The 17,878-nt window shown below is 41.4% G+C and overlaps 1 protein-coding gene across 5 annotated transcripts in view; it reads right to left on the minus strand.

The window, feature by feature from the left end:
- Window positions 1-17,878, minus strand: part of ARHGAP17 (Rho GTPase activating protein 17) — an 87,226-nt gene that overhangs the window by 44,894 nt on the left and 24,454 nt on the right. For all 5 annotated transcript variants that reach the window (XR_006889320.1, XM_046665868.1, XM_046665865.1 and 2 more), the window contains exons 2-3: window positions 10,867-10,906; window positions 7,168-7,272 (exon numbers count right to left, since the gene is read on the minus strand). Coding sequence is in view for 4 of the 5 variants with exons in the window: in XM_046665868.1 (XP_046521824.1) it covers window positions 7,168-7,272; window positions 10,867-10,906 (145 nt within the window). In the remaining variant the exon portion in view is untranslated. The remainder of the gene's footprint in view (window positions 1-7,167; window positions 7,273-10,866; window positions 10,907-17,878) is intronic.

The raw sequence follows: 17,878 nt of genomic DNA on the forward strand, positions 1-17,878 counted from the left end.
CTCGTGGTCACCTATCTTCCATTATTTCCATGGTGACTCCTCTTCTCACATACAGAGTGTAGACATCCTCAGAGCCCTGTCTTTGGCACTTTTGTTGGAGTTTGGAAAAGGAAGGCTAAGGTATTAGGTTTTAGAAATGAGGGCCAGGCACCTTTGTCCCTGCGGTCTGGAATACATCCATCACCTGCCACTCTTTTCCCTCCTTCACAGCCGGGCCACCAGCTTCCTCCAGGAAGCCTTACCTGACTACCCCTCTCCTCCTCTGGTGCCCATTCATGGTCCTCCCATAATACCCTGTGCATATTTTATTTAGCATGTTGTTTTATAATTATTCATTTGCTTGTATCTCTCCCACCAGGCCATGAGCACCTTTAAGGTAAAGACTACATCTTATTCATTTTATATCTCCAACACTTGCACACAGTAGGAGTTTGGGAAATATTAGCTTAAGGTATTTGTTTTTAATGAATATATGTGACACCTTGGCTATGCCTCATAGCAGTCAAAAGGAACAGCAAGGCATAACTGTGTGACGGAACATGGCCTGGAGCATGAATGGGAGGAAGGAGGAGACAGTGAGATTGATAACAGAAATGTCATCAGATTATGAAGGGCTTAAGTCACGCTAAAGAGCTTGGACTTTCACCCAGCCAATGGGAACCAGCCAGTGTCGTCCCTCCACAGAGGCACTGTTGGCATTATGGGACCCTTCTTTGTGTAGAACTACTCCTCCAGGTACCGGAGAGGTGGATAGCATCTTGGTCCCCACTGTCCAAATGCCAGTAGTGTCCTCCAGTCCCATGGCAACCAAAAACGTCTCTACACATTTCCAAATATCCACAGGTGTGTCACTCTGGTCTCAGTGGAGACCCACTAAGCTAAGATTTTCATTTTAGGCAGGAGGATGTATTTCAGGAAGCCCACTCTGGTAATCAGATTGGAGACAGGCTGGAAAAGAAGGCAATTAGAGGCAGGAAACATAGCTCAGGAGGTGACTGCATCAGTCCAGGTGAGAAGTAATTAGGTCTTGCATTAAGATGAAGGTGGTAGAGACGGAGGGAGGTGAGGAATTCAAAAAATAATCACAGAGAGAATCATAGGACTTGCTAATCAAGCAGCTATGGGAGGGTAAAGATTAAAAAAAGGAAATATAAGATAACTTCCCAGTATCTAGCTTGCACAATAGGGTGGTTAGAATTCAAGAGTCAACACGGAAGGAAGAACTGGTTATGCACACTAAAATAGACATCTAGGGCCGGCCCAGTGGCGCAGCGGTTAAGTGTGCACATTCCGTTTCTCAGCGGCCCGGGGTTCACCTGTTCGGATCCTGGGTGCCCACATGGCACCACTTGGCACGCCATGCTGTGGCAGGCATCCCACATATAAAGTAGAGGAAGATGGGCATGGATGTTAGCTCAGGGCCAGGCTTCCTCAGCAAAAAGAGGAGGACTGGCAGTACTTATCTCAGGGCTAATAGTCCTCAAAAAAAATAAAAACAAAAAATAAATAAAATAGACATCTAGGGGAGGAAGTTTTTTGCTTGGTTGAAAATGGTTTAGAAGTCCCTGGCATAAACACATGGGTTAGAAGCCATGAAAATAGAAGAGGTGGCCCAAGGAATGTGACTGTGTGAATAAGGAGGAAAAGGACAGAATCTTAGGAAATGATATGAAAAGGGTAGGCAGAAGAGAAGCCATGGCCAGAGAATGAGAAGGAGCAGTGGGGGCAGAACCAGTGGATTGCATCTGGTTCTGACGGACGAGACCTACAGCAAGCATTCCTGGAATTCTAGGTGTATGCAAACTTCCACTCCTTTGATATATACTACTGCAGAAAACTACGTATTATGAGAGAGAGGCATACCCTGTTGTCAAGAAGTGCCATATCTGTCTGTAGGAAATATAAAAGAAAGGTGACACATCATCTGCATACCAGTTCTTACTTTTGAAACATCTGGTGACAAACAAAACAGTATAGCAAACTGTAGTTTGCCTGTTTGCCACTGAAACTATCACCTTAATTCTATATGGGCTTCTAAAGGTTAGCATATGCTCATAAGGAACCAACTTGCAAAACCAAGGACAAAACTGCCTAAATAACAGAAGCTTCTGTGTTCTGCTGGTGGTACATGGGAAGCTGGATACTCTGAAAAAATGTATCCTGGAGCAGACATTTGATTGTTCTCCTAGAGTCCATTCTTCTTCCTTTCTATACAGTGTCCTGTTTTCTCTTAGGGATCTACCTTCTTCTTGATGAAGCCTGTGAGCTGGAGGTAGGTCCACAGCCCATGCTCTGGCATGAGCCATGATTATCTTAAGCCAACCAGTATACTGCATCTCCTCACCCAATCTTAACCCCTACCCATAGGAATTAGAGCGGAATGGGAATATTCAGGAATGTGGAATGTGACTCAACACAGAACAATGCAATGGAAAGAGACTTCTACTCGCCAAGGCCTTGGAAAAAGTTTTCTCATTCCATTAAGAAAAATACTGGAAGACTAAACAGTTGTTGGGTCAAGAAAGAAATCAAAGAGGAAATTAAAAAATACCTTGAGATAAATGAAAATAGAAAGACAATGGTCCAAAATGTAAGGGATGCAGCAAATGCAGTTCTAGGTGGGAAGTTTATAGCCATATAGGCCTATCCCAAGCAACAGGAAAAATCTCAAATAAACAATCTGACTTTATATTCAAAAGAACTAGAAAAAAAAGAAACAAACATGGTAGAGGGAGGAAATAATAAAGATTAGAGCAGAAATAAATGAAATAGAGATTAAAAAAATAACAGAAAGATCAATGAAACTGAGAGCTGATTCTTTGAAAAGATAAACAAAATTGATAAACCATTAGCTAGACTTTTCAAGAAAAAAAGAGAGAGGGCTCAAATAAATGAAATCAGAAATGAAAGAGAAGTTATAATAGACACCACAGAAACAAAAAGGATCATAAGAGATAATGACAAATAATTACACCAACAAATTGGACAACCAAGGAAAAAATGGATGAATTCCTAGAAACAAATAATTTTCTAAGACTAGAATCAGGAAGAAATACAAAATCTGAACAGACCGATTACTAATCATAAAATTGAATCAGTAATCAAAAAACTCCCAACAAACAAAAGTCCAGGACCAGAAAGCTTCACAGGTGAATTCTACCAAACATTTAAAGAAGAATTAAGACCTATCCCTCTCTTACTATTCCAAAAAACTGAAGAAGGATTGCTCCCAAACTCACTCTACAAGGCCAGCATTACCCTGATACCAAAACCAGATAAAGACATGACAAGAAAAGAAAATTATAGGTCAATATCCCTGATGAACTTATATGCAAAAATCCTCTACAAAATATTAGCAAAACAAATTCAACAACATATCAAAAGGATCATACGTCATGATAAACTAGGATTAATTTCAGGGATGTAAGGGTGGTTCAGTATCCACAAACCAGTCAACATGATGCATCACATGAACAAAACAAAAGGTAAAAATCATATGATCATCTCAATAGATGTAGAAAAAGCATTTGACAAAATTCAACATCCATTTATGATAAAAACCCTCAACAAAATGGGTATAGAGGGAAAATACTTCAACATAATAAAGGCCATATATGAAAAACCCATAGTTAACATCATACCTAATGGTGAAAAGTTACAAGCTTTTCCTCTAAGATCAGGAACAACACAAGAATACCCATTCCCATCACTCTTATTCAACATAGGGTTCGAAGTCCTAGCTACAGCAATCAGACAAGAAAAAGAAATAAAGGCATCCAAATTGGAAAGGAAATAATAAAATAGTCACTATTTGCAGATAATGTAATATTGTACATAGAAAACCCTAAAGATGCCACCAAAACACTATTACAACTAATAAATGAATTCAGTAAAGTTGCAGGATGCAAAATAAATATACACAGAAATCAGCTGTGTTTCTATACACTAACAAAGAACTAAGAGAAAGAGAAATTAAGAAAATAATCTAATTTAGGGCCAGCCTCAGTGGCCTAGAGGTTAAGTTTGGCACACTCCACTGTGGCAGCCCAGGTTTGGTTCCCAGGTGCTGACCTATGCCATTCATCTGTCAGTGGCCATGCTGTGGTGCTGGCTTGCATACGGAAAGAGGAAGATTGGCAGCAGATGTTGGCTTAGGGAAAATCTTCCTCAGCAAAGAAAAAAAGAAAAGAATCCAATTTATACTTGTATCAAAAAAATAAAATACCTAGGAATAAATTTAACCAAGTTAACCAATAAATTTGGGGGTTTTTTTTTCTGCTTTACCTCCCCAAATCCCACCAGTACATAGTTGTATCTCTTAGTTGCAGGTCCTTCTAGTTGTGGCATGTGGGACGCTGCCTCAGTGTGACCTGACAAGCGGTGCCATGTCCGCGCCCAGGATCCGAACTGGTGACACCCTGGGCCGCCGCAGCAGAGCACTTGAACTTAACCATTCAGCCACGGGGCCGGCCCCAAACCAATACATTTAACCAAGTTAAATTTAACCAAGGAAGTGAAAGACCGATACACTGAAAACTATAAGACATTGATGAAAGAAACTGAAGATGACAGAAATAAGTGGAGAGATATACCGTGCTCATAAACTGGAAGAATTAATACTGTTAAAATGTCCATACCACCCAAAGTAATCTACAGATTCAATGCAGTCCCTATGAAAATACCAGTGGCATTCTTCACAGAACCAGAACAAATAAACCTAAACATCACATGAAACACAAGAGACATTGAATAGCCAAAGCAATCTTGAGAAAGAAGAACAAAGCTGGAGCTATCACGCTTCCTGGTTTCAAACTATACTACAAAACCATAGTAATCAAAACTGTATGGTACTGACACAAAAACAGACACATACATCAGTGGGACAGAGATAAGAGAGCCCAGAAATTACCTCATGCCTAGCTGGTCAATTAATATATGACAAAGGGGGCAAGAATATACAGTGGGGAAAAGACAGTCCCTTCAATAAATGGTGTTGGGAAAACTAGACAGATACATGCAAAAGAATGAAACTGGTCCATTTTCTTATACTATATACAAAAATAAACTCAAAATGGATTAAAGACTTAAATGTAAGACCTGAAACCATAAAAATCCTAGAAGAAAACAAAGGGAGTAAACTCTTTGACAACAGTCTTAGCAATATTTTTTTGGCTATGTCTCCTCAGGCAAGGGCAACAAATGCAAAATAAACAAATAAGAATTCATCAAACTAACAGCTTTGGCACAGCAAAGGAAACCATCAAGAAAACAAAAAGGCGGCCTATGGAATGGAAGAATATATTTGCAAATGATATATCTGATAAGGGGGTTAATATCCAAAATATATAAAGAACTCACACAACTCAATATCAAAAAAGACAAACAATCCGATTAAAACATTGGCTGAGGACCTCAACAGACATTTTTTCAAAAAAGACACACAGATGGCGAACAGATACAAGAAAAGGTACTCAACATCACTAATCTTCAGGGAAATGCAAACCAAAACCACAATGAGATATCACCTCACACCTGTCAGAATAACTACTACAAAGAGACAACAAGTAAGTGTTGGCGAGGATGTGGAGAAAAGAGAACCCTTGTGTACTGTTGGTGGCAATGTAAATTGGTGCAATCACTACGGAAAACAGTATGGAGGTTCCTCAAAAAATTAAAAATAGAACTACCATATAATCCACAATACCGCTTCTGGGTATTTATCTGAAGAAAACGAAAACACTAATATAAAAAGATAGAGGCACCCATGTGTTCACTGCAGTGTTATTTACAACAGCCAAGATATGGAAGCAAACTAAGTGTTCTTCAGTAGATGAACAGATAAAGATGTGATAGATATGTAAAATGGAATATTAGCCATAAAAAAGAATAAAATCCTGCATTTGCAACAACATGGATGGATCTAGAGGGTATTATGCTAATTGAAATAAGCTAGACAGAGAAAGAAGAATACCGTATAATTTCACTTATATGTAGACTCAAAAATAACAAAACAAATGAACAAACAAAACAAAACAGAATCATAGATACAAAGAACAAATTGGTGGTGGCCAGAGGGAAGAGAGTCAGGGGGATCGGCAAAATAGGTAAAAAGGATTAAGAGGTACAAACTTCCAATCACAAAATAAGTAAATCATGGGGATATAATGTATAGTACAATGTAGGGAATAGTCAACAATATTGTAATAACTTTATGTGATGACAGATGGAAACTAGTCTTATCAGGATGATTGCTTTGTAATGTATATAAATGTCGAATCAATATGCTGTACACCTGAAATTAATGCAATAGGGTATGTCAACTACACTTCAACAAAAAAAGAAAGAAAGAAAACTGTGGGAAGAGATGCTCTGTAGTCCTGCTGGACATGCACAAGGAAGCAGCCCATGGAAGGTGCTGGTAGCCAACTTACAACCATGAGAGGTAGCCATTTAGGGATAAAGCAGATAATGAAGAAGGCAGAAGGGAAAGAAGGAAAGAAACTAGATTTTTGGTTATATAATTGAAATGCTAGATGAATCCATACCTCAAGTCCATCTCAACTTCTGGATTTTTCAGTTAGTAAGCCAATAAATTCTACTTTCTAAGTCAATTTAAGAAAGGGTTTTCAGGGGGGCAGGCCCTGCGGCATAGGGGTTAAGTTTGCACACTCCGTTTTGGTGGCCCAGGGTTCACCGGTTCAGATCTCGGGCATGGACCTACGCACCACTTATCAAGCTATGCTGTGGCAGGCGTCCCACATGTAAAATAGAGGAAGATGCGCACAGATGTTAGTTCAGGGCCAGTCTTCCTCAACAAAAAGAGGAGGACTGGTGGCAGATGTTAGCTCAGAGCTAATCTTCCTCAAAAAAAAAAAAAAGATTATCAGTTTTTCACCATCAAAGCATTCATAATCGACACGTCCATTCTCTTATCAAGGACAAATGGCTCAGTGAGTCTTTAAAAGCAGTGTGAGCCTTCAGCTCAGCAATGTCTTAAGCACAAAAGAATGTTCTGGTCAGGCAGGTGTCATGAGCATGAAGGGTGACATAAGGTACAAATCTGAAGGCAAATCTGCTGATGCTGCTTGGGAGAAAACAATTGATCAAAGGGCGAAGAGCCTCCCAGAGACACATGAACTATGGTTCTGAGTCGCATTGGATACTCACGTGTCTCCTCTCGGCATCAGTGCCATGCTGGCCCTGGAAGCATGCCATCAGGCGCTTGTGGGAATGGTGGCACACTGACCGCACCGTGTCCAGGCGTCGCTCGATCTGACAAAACAGAGACAAATGAGCCATTTGCAGGGCTTAAGAACAAACTCAGCATCTTTCTGATGTAGTGTTTGCTTGTAGGCAGGAAAAGCATCCTATAGTTTAATTTCTTACTGCTTGGGTGTAAATGGAAATGGCCCCCATTCACCTACACCAGGTTTCCTACTATGGACATTCTGAGCCAGATTATTCTGGGTTGTGGGGAGCTGTCCTGCACATTGTGGTATGTTTAGCATCATCTTTGGCCTCTATCCTCTAGGAGCCAGTAGCACCCCACTCCCTCCATTGTGACTATCAAAAACATTCTCCAGTATCAATCGATATTGTCAGATATCCCCCCAGAGACCAAAAGCGTCCCTGGTTGGAAACCACCGACCTCCCTGACACCCAGGGTTTTAGATCCCTTAAAGGCTGACTGTATGTGCAGGGAGAGGGGACAGTTCCGACTAAAACTTGCTATCAGAAAGAGGGGTGGCTGTCGAGCTGCACACTCCAGCACCAGCAAAGGCCTGGGTCCAATCTGCAGAACTGCAAATGAACATCCTCAGCCCAGACCCACACCCACAGCCAAGTGGGAAAACCCACAGGGGCTTTCAGACGCTCTCTCCTGCACATAGCCATGAAGCCTTCCCCGCAAAGTACATCAGACAGAGTCAGAGTAAATGATCCACAACTTACATGGAACACTACTGCTTTTAAAATTATTCCTTACTAGGCTTGGGGTGGTTTTTGTTTTTCCTTTTTCTTTTTTTTTTTTTTAAATAAACCTTTAAAGCAGAATGGACAGCCAGCAGTAGGAAACACTGACTTAGGGGACCCATGCATCATGATTAGCTTCCCAAAATATTATTGCTGGGATATGGCTGTTTATGGCAAAGAGAGCTGCTTTTTACAGGAAGGAATGCCAAAAATGTGTGTCCTGATGACTCACTGAGAATGAGAGCAGTGCCTTAAGGAAGCTTTCTATTTTAAAGGGAAATCAACAAATTCAAGGCAGAATACATTTTTACCCCAAGACATTTTACGGAATATAATGGTGTGTGGCTCTTTCTCAAAGCCCCTCAGTGCACCAGCAGCTCTCCTTTATATCCAAGCCCCGGCCACTAGGGCCCTGATCTGACAGGCAAGTTTATACTTAGGAGGAGAGGCCACATCACCTTCTCTAAATCGCATAACGACCACATTTGAAAACACTGGAGGGCCAGCCCTGTGGCCGAGTGGTTAAGTTGGCACGCTCTGCTTCAGCCGCCCAGGGTTTCGCTGGTTCGCATCCTGGGCGCGGACCTAGCACCATTCATCAGGCCATGCTGAGGTGGCCTCCCACATGCCACAACTAGAAGGACCCACAACTAAAATGTACAACTATGTACTGGGGGGTCTTTGGGGAGAAGAAGGAAAAATAAAAAATAAATAAAATCTTTAAAAAAAAAAAAAAGAAAAAGAAACACTAGAAAACTGATATACACTCTTCCTTTGCCACAAAAGCAGGGGGGAACAACCCCAAAAAACTCCATTTCATTCTGATTCCAATTTCCACTAGAATGTAAAGTTGCAGGAACAGGTGCCTTGGTCTGTTCTGTCCACTGATTTATCCCAAGTGCCTGGAATGCTGTCTGGCAGCTGAATGGAAGATGCTCACTTAATATTTGTTGAAAGGACAAGTATATATGAGTCCCTGTGCACGTATTAGACAAACAACAGTAAGTAAATTGTGGTTCCCCCCTCCAGGGATTCACAGCCTCCTGGAGAAAGTGCATACAAGCAAAATCAACAGGCAGCCTCCTGAACTGCTCTCTTAGAGATCTAAGAAAAGAGGTGGGAGGACACAGCACAAGTTAAGGGAAGTTTCACACCAGAACATACCAGAAACAAAATCATGTCTTGTAATCCATTCCCAGTGCTTTCCATGTTGAACTCCTTCAACCCTCCCAACAACCCTGGGGGCGGACACTGCTACTACCTTCATTCTAGAGAAGTGGAAACTGAGGCACAGGGAGGTTAAGAGTAAGTTCCTGAGGCCACACAGCCAGTCAGGGGCAGACCTGGGATTCCAATCCATGTAGTTGGGCACCCAACTCCACACTTTTAACCATGACTCTCTTTCTTTATAGTTCAAACAACAAAATCAGAAGGGAAAACATCAGTCCCAGCGACAGCAGACATGGGGTAAGTATCTGTGTTAGAAAACAGGAGTTCCTAGAAACTGTCAAACTCTTCAGGCCCCACTGGATGTTTGGGCAAAGTGAGAAGAACGGACAGTTGCCAGTTGAGTTGACACACTCCAATGGCCTGTAAGGTCCCCTGGCCTTATCTTAGAGCATCAAGGATTAAATCAGATAATGTCCATTACTGATATGGGATGTAGGAGGGAGGTAATGACATGAAAACCTAGTTTAGTAAAAGCTTAACTGGACCAAAAAGTATTTCTGAAAGTCTGAAAATGAATTTGAAATATATGATAAAAAACGAGGAAGTACTGTTAAGAATGTTATTCTTAAATAAATCTTTAAAAATACTTCAACTCCTTAATAAAACCTTTTAGTCCTAAAAAAAAGAAAAAAGTGCTCTTAAAATATTCTACCCACAGAAGGCTGTCATAATTGAGAAGGATGTTTCGGCATGGTGTGGTGGAGGCAGCGTTTTTCTCAATTATGCCAACGACTTCTCTCCATGAGAAGAGACAGAAAGTCACTTGGGAGCATATCTTTCTTTGGTCTTCAGGAACTCAGGAACTCAATGGAGTGGACCTGCCGTAGGTTATGCAAATGAGAGGCAAGACAGGCGAGGAGACTTGATAGAAACCTCTGCGCAAAAAAAAAAAAAAAAAAAAAGAAAGAAAGAAAAGAAAAAGAAACCTCTGTGCAGAAGAGGTTCCATCCTTCCCTAAGTATTCTGGCGCGGGTGGGGATTGAGTGGGGCTGGGGGAAGTCATGTGTATCAAGGGTCCACTGCCTCCTGGAAGAAACTCCCAGCCCCAAAGTTAGGGAAATCTGTTGAGAGATGGAGTGGAGAGGCCCTGGGTAAGGTCCCTGGTGGGAAACGCCCCTCCCTACAGAGAAGAAAGAAAGTCAGCCTGATGATGTGAGGCCACCCTAAAGCCTCTGGGTGGTTCTGAGAGATCTGGCCATTGTCTCTGAGACTCTGATTCCCTCAGGACGCAACTCAGGCCAGTGTTGGGGAATAACAGTGAGAGAGGGAGCAAGAAGTCAAAACTCTAGGTTCTAGCCAGCGGGGTCCTCTGCTGCAGCTGGCAGGGCCTGTCTCATCAAAGGCACCGCCAGAACGGTGAACTAGAGTCCCCCAGCCTGCCCAGCACCCGTGACCAGGCCACACTGCCAGCCCCGCCTCCATCCCCACCCTCACCCCTGGCACTTGAAAACAACACTACCCCATTTGAGCTTCACAATATGACACCAAAGTTTCAGATCCCTTTCTATCACGGTGCAACTCAACTGCTTTTCCTTCTGCTCAAAACTGTGCTAAATAATTTTATTCTCTTTCAGGTAAAAAAAAACATAAGCTTCAGTTCTCATCTACAGGTTTTGGGTTTTTTTCCTTTAAACAGAGCACTTCAAAAAGATTCTATCTTGTTACCTGTAACAGATCTTCACTGAGCACTTCTGTTTTCTCAGCTCTGTGGGAAAAATTAAAAATTCAGAGTTAAAAATCCAGAAATGAAAAGCCACTCATGAAATTTAATAACTATTATCCTGGAGTTTAAAACAAAACAGGCAGAAATGGGGCTGGCCCCGTGGCTGAGTGGTTAAGTTCGCGCACTCCGTTGAAGGCGGCCCAGTGTTTCCTTGGTTCGAATCCTGGGCGCAGACATGGCACTGCTCATCAAGCCACGCTGAGGCAGTGTCCCACATGCCACAACTAGAAGGACCCACAACGAAGAATATACAACTATGTACCGGGGGGCTTTGGGAAGAAAAAGGAAAAAATAAAATCTTTAAAACAAAACAGGCAGAAATGAATGATAACAAGGGGAGAAATTGTACCAATTTTTACATTAGAGGGCAACTTAAGCAAAACCAAAGAAAAACAAACAAAAGTTTGCAGAGAATAGCAATCCAACGTCAGAACAAATGGTCTAGATCAAACTTGGGTATGCACACAATCCCCCACAGGGGTTAGCGGGTGCACTGATTTAATCTGCCATTTTTCAGGTCTCATCTCAAGAGTTTCTAATTCGGTAGGTCAGCAACAAGATCCTGCATTTTTAACAAGCCCCTCCCAGCCCAGAAATCCACGGCAAGAGGCCTACAGACCACACTTGGAGAAAAGTCTGCTCTGGAGAAAATTAAACTTCAGGTCTTAAAATCATCATTTCTGAGTTTCATAGTCTTATTGAAAGAAGTTTGTCAGAAATCCAGAAATACTATGCAATGATTCACACACAATAAAAATAATTGAGTATTCCCTTCTTCAGATAGCTCATCTTTATAAAGAAACAAAGTATTTTCACAACTTTCCCTTATCTATGCTTTAGAACTGCTGTTAACTTCACTGACCTTTCCAGAAAACCGACATGACGGCCAGCAATCAGCTGAGGAGCATTCAGAGCTGCTGGAGTCTCAGTTGCCAAATCACAATAATTTTTTAAGAAGACTTTTCTCTGCAGTTCAAAAGGGCAGCATCATTGATATACATCACACCCAGAATTACTACAAAGTGCCATTTTGGACTTCTGGTTCAAATAGTGATTTAAGCCAAGTCATTTAACAGGCCTACCAAATTCCCATGGAAATGAACAAGGACATTTTTACAGGAAAAAGAAAGTCTGTTTCAGCTCTTAACATTGCAGGGGGCAGGAGGTGCGGGAAGGCCATCAATGAACCAGATATTATGAAGCCTTTTCATTAGATACACTGCAGAATGGAAGGTTGAATGATCTTGCCCATGAACCAATGCAAAAGAAAGAAAAGCTGTTTGGCAAGAAAGTGGATGGGAACCCCTAGAATGACCTCAAAACCCTGATAAAGCTCAGAGCAACAGTAGCTGCAACAAGGATGACGGTGCACACCTCCAGCCTATGCTTGGGCATTGGCATGTCAAGGAAAACCTAGGCATTGCCACACAGAACTCCAGTACCAGTTGTCACAGCAGTGCCCCAGTCAACCTGGAGATGCCTATAGTCGTGGCTCACTCATTGTTTTCTGCAGGAAACTGAAATTCTGACCTGACTCAAGTACCTCCCAGGTCCACAAGAGCAGAGCCTAAAGATGAAATCAAGGTCCAAGCTTCCAGAAGAGGCCCACTCTCAACTGTATGAACAAGTTCTGTAAGCAGCAGGCCGAAATATGCCATCCCAGCCCTGACTGGCATGCATGGTGCCAGGCATTGCTGAAGTGCCAAACACAGGTAGTCATTCCAGTTAGGGAAGTGGAGCAGGGCCCCAGCTCATCATGAGCTCAAGCAACTGCCTCAAAAAGAGCCCTGACAGTTGGCCTAGCAGGGACATACACGGCATGAGACTGCCATAGCTTCACCATTGCTCCCTCTCACCAATAGCCTCACCCCTCCTCCAGAGAGATAACACACTGGGTTGTGTAGTTTTCACCTCGTCTTCTCTGGCCAGGACCTAAAGATCTGGACAGGACCCTGAACACCTCTGAGAGATCTCCAGAATCTCCCTCTGTACATGTAAGTATACACAGAAGAAAGTCCCAAGGCCTTAAAATATTCACAAGTTCAAAAAAAAAAAGATTCAGAGCAAATACGTCCTCTAATGAAACAAAATTATTTTAAAATAGAAGAAAAAGAAAACTTAGTTTAAAATCCCAATGTGGGCTAATAGCAGGTGTGAAAGAGTTAGTCACAGCTCAGTGGTACAGGGGAACAAACTATGTGCATCTTTTCTCAGCATCTTGTTCAGCAACCTCACACTGGTAACTTGAAATGAGAAATCAAATACAATACAAACAATTGCAAACAATACAAATCAGGGCTTATTCTTTTCCTTCTTTTTTTTTTTTTTTGTTTTTCAGAGAGTCAGTTATATGAGCACAGCACTGCCACAGCCACAAAGAAAATAAAGCAAATCTAAAATTTTTTTTAAAAAGCAAGAATTAATTAGAGAAAAAACAAAAAGTCCATTGGAAGGACAGTCATAGTGCACTCCCCTGTTCAGCTGCAAATAACTGATTGGATATAATAATATAAATATCAAAAGCAGTATATCCAAAACCTGTAATATAACTGTGTTAAAAGAATGAGGGCGCAGAACCGAGAGGAAGGTCACACAAGAGCCCTAAACCCACAATGATCGTAAGAGGAAATCAATAAATAACACCTACACTTGATCACCTGAAGGATAGCAGTTTACACACGTTATTTATAAATCTGGATATAAGTAACTGCCAAAATAAACAGCTAAAATGTGAAAGTGGTTGCCTCTTCAGTTGGGAAATCTCACCTGGGAAGGTGGGGTGAGTAGACAAAGAACCCACTGTACCTCCTGTTAAGCCTTTTACTATTATTTGACTTCTGGATCTACATGTATTCACAGTTTTACATTTTAAAAAATAGTATGTTGGTTACGTTTTTAAGTAACATACTTGAGATGGTTTCGAGTGATACATAACTCTAAGTGAAGTACAGCTCTAAGGCAATGGGCCCAACTGTCAGTCTGGACAAAATTACCCAGAATACACAGAGCAACCAAAACAGAAGGCAAATCAGTACATTTATTGTCCTCTTTTCAAATGAACAACTGGACCCTTTGCTTTAAATTTAGAGACACTTTACCTAAAAAGGTATCTGTAGGCTGAAAAACACACAGAACATATTATATGAAGATGTTAACAGACAGTTTAAAATAAGTTTACCCCACGCTTCCTGCCTTTGTGGACACTCTGTATATTACACTGATAAATTTCATTTGAGAAAGATATCCAATGCACTTTCTTAACCAGATTTTAGGGTTCACTGAAATTATTAAAAATTACCTAAAATCAGGAGAGATTACTTTCCCCCCAGCTTTACTGAGGTATAATTGACAAATAAAATGCTATATATTGAAATTATACAATGTGATGACTTGATTTACATATACATTGTGAAATTATTACCATAGTCAGGTTAATGAACACGTCCACCACCTCGTACAGTTACCTTTTTTTGTTATAGTTGTTGTGTGAATGCTTAAGATCACAGTAAGACCTCCTAGTGAGTTTCAACTATGTAGCACAGTTGGTAACCGTAGTCACCATATTGCTCACTATATCCCTAGAGCTTCCCCATCGTAACTGAAGGCTTCCACTCTTTGACTAGCATCCCCCCATTCCCCCATCCCCTAGTTCCTGATAATCATCAGTCTACTCTCTGTTTCTAGGAATTCACTTTTTTTAACAGATTCCACATGTAAGTGAGATCACACAGTATCTGTCTTTCTGTCTGGCTTATTTCACTTACTATAACGTCCTCCAGGTTCACCCATGTTGGTGCAAATGGCAGGATTCCCTTCTTTCTCACTGCTGAATAATATTCCTGTGTGTGTGTGTGTGTGTACACCTTCTTTATCCATTCATCTGTTACAAGACACTTAGGTTGCTTTCATATCCTGGCTATTGTGAATAATGCTGCAATTAACAGGGGAGCGTACATATCTCTTTGAGATACTGACTTCATTTCCTTTGGCTATATACCCAGAAGTGACACTGCTGGAACATAAGGTAGTTCTATTTTTAACTTTTTGAGGAACTTCCATACTATTTTCCATAATGGCTGTACCAATTTATACCACCAACAGTGTAAAAGGGTTCCAACCTCTCCATATTCTCGCTGACATTGGTTATTGCTTCTCTTTTTGATAACAGACATCCTAACAGGTGTGAGGTGATATCTCATTTGGTTTTCATTTGCACTTCCCTGATGAGTAGTGATGTTCAGCACCTTTTCATATACCTGTTGGCCATTTGTAGGTTTTCTTTGGAAAAACATCTATTTAGGTCCTTTGCCCTTTTTTTTGAGGAAGATTAGCCCTGAGCTAAGATCTGCTGCCAATTCTCCTCTTTTTGCTGAGGAAGACTGGCCCTGAGCTAACATCCATGCCCATCTTCCTCTACTCTGTATGTGGGACACCTACCACACCATGGCTTGCCAGGCGGTGCCACGTCCGCACCCAGGATCCGAACTGGTGAACCCCGGGCTGCCAAAGTGGAACCTGCACACTTAACCACTGAGACACCGGGCCAGCCCCCCTTTACCCATTTTTAAATTGGATTATTTGGGGTTTTACTATTGCATTATATGAGTTCCAAATATATTTTGGATATTAACCCCTTATCAGATATATGGTTTGTAAATAATTTCTCCTATTCCATAAGCTGTCTTTTAATTTTGTTGATTGATTCCTTAGCTGTGCGGAAGCTTTCTTGTTTGACGTAGTCCCACTCGTTCATTTTTGCATTTGTTCCCAGTGCTTTTGGTGTCATATTCATGAAATCATTGCTAAGACCAACGTTAAAGAGCTTTTCCCTTTTCCTACCAGGACTTTTACAGTTTCAGGTCTTACATTGAGTAGCATGGACATTTTAACAATATTAATTCTTCCAATCCATGAATATGAGATATCTAGGAAAAATTACTTTTAAGCAATCATGATCGCAGAATGTAATCTACAAATTGGGGTGACTACCTCACAGAAAGATTCCCCCTTGGCCTGTGCTATGCCCAGCTTCACGTTAGGGAACCACCTCCTCCAGTGTGTGGTCCAAATGACCTGATCTCCCTCTTCACCGCACCGGTCCAAGGATCAGCTGAACTGCAGCTACGCTGAACTGTCTGGGAGTGTTCGTCTTTACCAGAGACGTGGAATTTTTACCAAAGGAAAGTGCAGCACTTATTCAGAATACTGGCCAAGGTGCCCACTGAAGGGCATTTACATTAGCCAAAGAAACTTGGTTTTTACTGAGATGCATGAACTTTGATCAGTTTCTGTTAATTCATCAATAAAGCAAAGGGAGAGGGAGCAACATATTGAATTTATTAAGACACGTAAAGACAAAGTGATCCAATAATAAAAATAATACTTGTTAAATCAGATTGTTCTAAATCAAACATTTTGCTGCACGGACCTAAACTTTTTGTATATCGGAGTTTTTTTTCCTTTGTCAGAGCCTTCCTTGAATCCAACATTCGGTGCTTGAAAACACACTTGAAAGTTTCCTGTCTGTAACTGGAAAAACAATATGAAGCGGGAAGGCACTTCCTGCTCACCATTTTACTCTGGGTTTGTTTTTTCCTATGCAAGCCACTGCGCCACTTCACTAGGCAATCAAGCAAGGCTTATGTAGGTAGGATTCTTAATTTATTTCTCACTTTTTGGTCCAGGATAAGATTTCTTCCTCCTAATTCCCAAATCCTAAAAGCAGCAGTGTTGCGCAGGCCTTGATGAGTTCACCTTTCCCTTGACTGGTTGTGGGAATGTCCAACCTTTTACTCGTGGTGAACAGGACGTCTCACTCAGCCCACGACCAGGCCAGGAGAAAACAGAAACGTTCCCAATCTGAAGGAGTTCATCTCAACAAAAAGACAGAAATGCTCCTACTAGTAGACAGAGTCAAGGAAAATTTCCAATTGTCCTGACAATTTCCATCTCTAATCATGGACTGATTTCTGTAGGAGTTCCTGCCATCACTACACTGAAATGCAAAACGCCCCTATTGTGAACTGTCATTCTGTTTTCTAGGTACTGACTACTGCATTCAGGGACACACATCTTCAGAAAGCATGTGGTATGGGAGCCATGGAAATCAATGCTCAAATCCACACCTTCAATGCTTGCTGGGATCCTCCAAGCACGGAGCATTACTGACCTCATCCCTGCTAGAGAGAGAGCTCCACGGGGACACAGACCAAGTCCACCTTACCCATCACTCCTCATCCAGCACTAGCTTAGCACCTGCCTGCCACACAGGAGGTGCTGAATAAATAGACATTGAATGAATGAATGAAAAAGGAAATGACTGTCACAATGATAGGGACAGCTTTGACAAAAAAAAAAAAACTTTCCACATTTCAAAAGAGGTAGCAAGAAAAAAATTCACTAACAGTAGCAGCCATAAATGTGTAGAATTGCCTACCACAGCAAAATCCACATAACTGAAATTAAAACGTGGTATTGCCTTCGAAAGTTAATCTTATGGCCAGGGGTCAGCAAACTAGGGCCTGCTGGCAAATCCAGCTCACCACCTATTTTTGTATGGCCAGCAAGCTAAGAACAGTTATTTCAAAATGGTCGGAAAAAATCAAAAGAGGAATAAATAATATTTTAGAACACATGAATATGAATGTATACGAAATTCAAATTTCAGTGTGCACAAATAAAGCTTTCTTGCAGCACAGCCAGGCTGATTTGTCCCTGTATTACCTATGGCTGCTTTCACACTACCACAGCAGAGTTGAGTTGTTGTGACAGAGACTGCATGGTTTGCAGAGCTCAAAATATTTCCTATCTGGTCGTTTACAGAAAAAGTTTGCCAACCCTGGGTCTACCCAAGGGCTTCTCACAAGGTGTGGTGCCAACTTCACCAGAAGGCTTTTCAGAATCACTTTGAGGACTGGGATGTAAGGCTGGTCTGGCGGTGTATTTTCTCTTCCT

This window comes from Equus quagga, chromosome 7 (genome assembly GCF_021613505.1).
Source record: "Equus quagga isolate Etosha38 chromosome 7, UCLA_HA_Equagga_1.0, whole genome shotgun sequence".
NCBI lineage: Eukaryota > Metazoa > Chordata > Mammalia > Perissodactyla > Equidae > Equus > Equus quagga.